Source organism: Elephantulus edwardii, unplaced genomic scaffold (assembly GCF_000299155.1).
Source record: "Elephantulus edwardii isolate Elephantulus edwardi_28Jun2011 unplaced genomic scaffold, EleEdw1.0 scaffold00010, whole genome shotgun sequence".
Taxonomy (NCBI): Eukaryota; Metazoa; Chordata; class Mammalia; order Macroscelidea; family Macroscelididae; genus Elephantulus; species Elephantulus edwardii.
In genome coordinates, this window is record NW_006399760.1 from 80,490 (window position 1) to 86,277 (window position 5,788).

The 5,788-nt window shown below is 38.4% G+C and overlaps 1 protein-coding gene across 1 annotated transcript in view; it reads left to right on the forward strand.

Annotated features, from left to right (window-relative positions):
- Positions 1-5,788, forward strand: part of MCM6 (minichromosome maintenance complex component 6) — a 60,612-nt gene that overhangs the window by 39,539 nt on the left and 15,285 nt on the right. Inside the window, exons 12-15 of the mRNA XM_006880731.1 lie at positions 926-1,054; positions 1,825-1,986; positions 4,677-4,812; positions 5,194-5,349. Coding sequence (XP_006880793.1) covers positions 926-1,054; positions 1,825-1,986; positions 4,677-4,812; positions 5,194-5,349 — 583 coding nt within the window. The remainder of the gene's footprint in view (positions 1-925; positions 1,055-1,824; positions 1,987-4,676; positions 4,813-5,193; positions 5,350-5,788) is intronic.

Below are 5,788 nucleotides of genomic sequence, written 5' to 3' on the forward strand. Positions count from 1 at the left end.
AGGGAGTGAGATGCCTCCTACCGTTTTTCTATTTTTAAGGAGTGCTTTGCTTATTCGTGGCTTCTTTCCATTCCAAATGAAGCTGGAGTCATGCAGAATTTTAAATATCTAAAAAGCATAGGAAAAACTGCCTTCCATAATATAAATACTGGAAGGTTGGAGTTAAATCTTTTTTTGTTTTTGTTTTTATTTTGTGAAGTGGAAGGAGGTTTCTTTGCAAAGCATGTAAGATTTTGTTTCAACCCAGATTGAGAGGGATTTCATTTCCATATATTTGTTTTTCTTTTGTATTAATGTTAGAAATGATTTGGGGATCATTAGTTTTATATATCATGAGTAGGAATATCATGTAATGTGTGAAGTACAAAGATAATGAGGTTAGACTTCACATAATGACTTTCCTATTTCTAACTGACTTTGAACATATTTATTAGCCTCTCTGGCCCTCAATTTGCTTATCTGTAAAATTGGAATATTGCCTACTTAATAAAGTTCCTGTGAAGTTTACATTAGCTATTATTTCTGGTTATCCATAAGGAAGCATTGCCTGGCATCTACAGAAGAATGTTATTTGCTGCTATTGTTATTAAAACCCAATCCATTCTCAGGGACATTCTTTTCTGTTTGTCTTTTGGTCAAGAAGGTCTTTGTTGATGCACAGAATTCTAATTGAGATGGCAACCAAAAATTTAAACAAAAAGGTTTTTATGAATACCTCAGGAATATCCTTGGAGTGGACAGAAGTACACTTAATTTTAAATCTTGTTTTAAATAAATCGTATTGTTACAAACTTTTCTTAGAAATTGGCATCCCATGGTATTTCCTTCAGTGATATGTTAGCTCCATATCATTTCTCAGTGCTTTGGAAAGTCTCTATAACATATTTCTGTGACTGATCAAAGTTATTTTCTTGTTTTGAATTAGGTTACTGATTATGCTATTGCCAGGCGAATTGTTGATTTACATTCAAGAATTGAGGAGTCAATTGATCGTGTCTATTCCCTTGATGATATTAGGAGGTATCTTCTCTTTGCAAGACAGTTTAAACCCAAGGTAACCTGCTCTTAGGAGCTGAGGGTGGGGGTTACGGCATAAAGATGAATTGGACTGGTAATTGTTCTTAATCTTCGCTACTTTAAAACTTTTTTAAAAAATAACTGTTTGTTTCTAAATCATATGTGTTGTTTTAGAACCTGAATCATTCCATTGATTTTTAACTGTTATGTTCTAATGAAAATTTGTCCTAATTTCTATTTGTTAAGAGTTGAAGATAATTGACTAAACTAGAACAGTCTTTCACTTCAGCCACTTTAGGTGCCTAATCTACTAAGAGCCCTTTAAATCTATCTGAGGAAAAACTCGGTCCCTCAGGTTAGTAGATGAAAACAAACTACTGGTTTGCAATAATTAACATAATTCTCTTTTACCCCCAGCCAGAAGAGGCTTAGTAGGGTCCTTAGAAGTAAAGGGATAAAAAAAAAATAGTAGTAGTAGTAGTAAAGGGATCAGGCTCAGTTTTTGTGACAAGTCATCTGTATTCCCTTGCTTTCCCTTCCTATCCCCTGCCATGAAATCAATTCTGACTCCTAGCCACTCTGTTGCTGAGGCCTCCAAGGCCGTGTGTGTATCTCTGTAGGAACCGCCTGCTGCTTTTTTCCTGCAGTGCACCTGTTGTATATAGGGTCGCTATGAGTCACAAGCGACTCAACGGCACATAACAACAACAACATTCTGTTTCTTTTGTTTACCAAGCTGCTTTATGTTAAGATGGGTTCCTTCTGTAAAGTGGATGCTCCTCTGACTTGAGTGATTTTCTTCACCAGATCTCCAAGGAGTCTGAAGACTTCATTGTGGAACAGTACAAACGTCTCCGCCAGCGGGATGGCTCCGGCATCACCAAATCGTCATGGCGGATCACAGTGCGACAGCTCGAGAGCATGATCCGGCTCTCCGAAGCCATGGCCCGCATGCATTGTTGTGATGAGGTACCACAGCCTCTTTTAGAGAAAGAGGAATTTTCTCCCTGGTGTATAGGCTTGTACTCATCTTTGGCAGGGGAAGTAGTAATATTTTTTACAGACAACTATTGACTGCTCATAGGATGTGTGGCTCTGGGTTTTCTCCCTTTAGGGAGGTTTCTGTCAACCATTTTGGATGAAAGTTAATCATAATGAAATAATCATGTTATACATTTATAGTGCATATAGTGAGTAACTATCGATGTTGTCCTTTAGGAAAATTTTATTCAGATCCTTCTCTGCTAGACCTCTGGTTTAAGGTAGCAACAAGGAGGTGTCCCTCCTTTAGGTTTATATAGTGAGATGTTAAAGCAGTGGTGAGTGGGAAGAGGATGCAATGATCCAGAGAGACTTCTGAGTCTCCTCTCTGCTCCAACCATAGCAAATCTTCTTTATCTGAGTTGATGTACTACATTCAGTGCATCATTTTATTTTACATGAAGGCAAGATGTTTACTGAGGAATAATTGGCATGTTCTATTTATGTATCTTTGACAACTCAGCTCAAGGTAAAAAAAAAAAATTTTTTTCATCATTCCAGAAAGTTCCTTTTGTCTTTTTAATTCTTTTTTTGTTTTGTTTTCTTTTTTCCTTGTTGTGTACTGTTGAGTCAGATCCGACTGGCACAGGAGGAGATTGGCCCTCCTTCTCCAGCAGAACATCTGGTAGATTTGAACTGTGGGCCTTTGAGATTGCAGTGCATGTCCTTTCTACTCTGAAACACTCTTGTGCCAAGGAAGGTTCTGACTTCAAACACCATTTCTATCTCAAGGATTTGCTTTGTCTTGTTTTCAGATACCCTATTATTACCTGCCTGTGAGTCTGCCCTTCACTTGTGACAACTCCATGCACAGCAGGATCCATAAGGTTTTCACTGACAGAGTTTTCAAAATCTATTAAATGGTGCTTTAGTATTTATAAAAGATTCTCAGGCTGTCTTGATTGTTTTTTGGTTTTTTTGTTTTGTTTTGTTTTGTTTTTAAGTTACCTAATATTTATTAATATCATGGGAATAGAACATCTCAATTTAAAAATGAATGAAACGCTTATAGACATTTCTCCAAAGAAAATGTTCCAGTGGTCATTGAGATGACGAAGAAGATGCCCAGCATAGGTAGCTGTTAAGAAATGCAAACCAGGCAAGCTCTGGTGGCCTAGTGGCAAGAAGCTGTACTGCAATCCCAGAGGTGCGGGGTTCAATTCCACCAGATTCTCTGCTGAAGAAGGAGGGACAGTCTCCTCCTGTACCATTCAGATCCGATTTGACGGTTCACACATAAAAAATAATAAAAATTAAAAAGAATTGCAAATCAAAACCTCCATGAGATACCACTTTATACCCACTCAGATTCAGCCCGTTGCCATTGTATGGGAACTCATCCAGGGCTGGCCCTCCTCTGTCTTGTCAGAGGCTGTAAATTACATGAAAGAAGATTGCCCATCTTCTCCCTTGTAGTAGTTAGTGGATTTGAACTGCCTGCCTTTGGGTTTGCTGTTCAACTCCTTATCTACTAGGCCACCAGAACTCCCTGTATGCCCACTAGGATGGATGGCCATGAAGAGACAATAACAAGTATCAGCAAAGCTGAAGAATAAGAAGAGTGCTTATCAGTTTCTGGTGGGAACATAAAATCATACAGCAACTGTAAAAAAGAAAACTCCATGGTTTGGTGTTTTCTCAAAAAATTAAATATGATACTAAGTGATCTATCAGTTCTGTCTCTAGATATAGATTTGGGAATTGAAAGGAGAGATTTGAACAGTTAAACCCATGTTCATTGTGGCATTATTTACAATTGCCAAACTGGAAACAATCACCTTTTGCTATTTGTCAACAGATGAATAACAAATGCATAAGCAGAGTGTGGCTTAAACATTCAACAGAATATTACTCGGTTATAAAAGGGAATAGGTAGCTGGCAGGATGGGGTTGATTTCCACCTAGAAAGAATGGACATGAACAGAGCACATTCTTCGGACTGGGGTTCTGTGCACTGAGAGTCTCCCAACCCTAAGAGAAGATTGGTGCCATAACACAGATTTCCAGGAAGGCCAGGCCCAGATGCTGAAGGAAAGTGGGGGCTTGCCTCCTAAGCTGTGTGCCTGGTGCTTTGAATTCAGACATCTAGCCTCCAAAACGACAAAAAGATTTCTGCTTGTCCAAGCATCCCCTTATATCTGTTAAAACAGCACTAGATAACCATTGTTTGCACTTTATATAAATCATCGCCAGCCACGTTTTCCCGTGTCTGACTCTAGGACAGTATTACGAATCTTAACATTCATCCATGTTTTATGTAGGAGAGAACAAACACCATTTTTCTCTATGTATAGTATTCCGTGAATGGATGTATAAGTCTTAGCCCATAATCAAGGGCCACATTTTGGTGTCAGTTAAGTACTGTAGGAGTTTAATAAGGTGATACCTGTGTTCCCTTTAGTAACAGCTGCCATAATTTCTATCAGTTTATAGTCTGTTACTAAGTGAGAATTATTATTATACAATCTTACCAAAATTTAGTATTACCAAACATTTTAACTGTTCTGGTGAGTGTATGGTGTTACTCCGTGTAGATAGGTTGACTTGAGGAACCCAAAATACCACTGTTAGACTTGTCTAAAGAAAATCTATTAGTTACATCATGTTGATCTATTTAGGTCCAACCCAAACACGTGAAGGAAGCCTTCCGATTACTGAATAAATCAATCATCCGTGTAGAAACACCTGATGTCAATCTAGATCAAGACGAGGAGACCCAGATGGAGGTGGACGAGAGCCCAGCTGGCATCAATGGTGAGACGTTTATTCATGATCAGAAGCTTCTCATCCTCTGAGATGGCATAGTGCCAGTGCACTTGCTAATAGTGATGAAGAAGAGTAAAAGCAGGCATGTGAATTGTGGTTTTTATAAGCTCAGAGACACAAATAAATAGCTGTTATATTTATCCACGAAAACCTGAAAAGCATCACCAGTGGTGAAGGTTGATGGTCTCTCTTTTGAACATAATATTCAGATTAATCTAAGCTTCTGTAAACTTTTATCTTCTATCCTTTTTTTTAAACCTTAGATCCAAATCCATTTGCCTTTAAAGTTTGTAGTACCTAAAAATGTGTTTGTGGTTCTCTGTGGCAGTATTAAGTAATGTACATAACCACGGTTAACTTTCCACTTAGGCCATGCCGACAGCCCAGCTCCTGTGAATGGCCTTGGGGACCACGTTCATGATGTAAACCAAGAACCTGTCCCCAAAGCAGCCTTGCGCCTGAGTTTCTCGGAGTACTGCAGAATCTCTAACCTTATTGTGCTTCACCTCAGGAAGATGGAGGAAGGTGAGGCTGTCTAGAATATTCCTTACATGCCTAGTCTTATGTAAGCTATGTTTACATACACCGCTTCTGATTGCTAAAGATTATTACATTCTGTCAAAGAATCCTGAATTACTAATTAGCTCACTTCAGCACACGAATCTCCAGCACATCAGCATACCTGCCAACCTGTTCCTTTCTCCATGATTTATTACCACACGAAGGCTCCTGGGTCATTCTTATTCATGTCCTTGGTGAATTTTAATGGTATCTATGGAAAATTTAGGATCTGATAATTTAATAGAGGACACAATTCACTTTACAGATATGAAATGATTGTTGTTTGTGGTGGGTTTATTTTAAAAAGATGGTATATTTGTAAATTTGCAAGGAATGGAGCTCCAAAGTCTCATTTTCTTGAAGATGTATCATGGGGGTGTTGCAACCTAGAAGACACAAATTT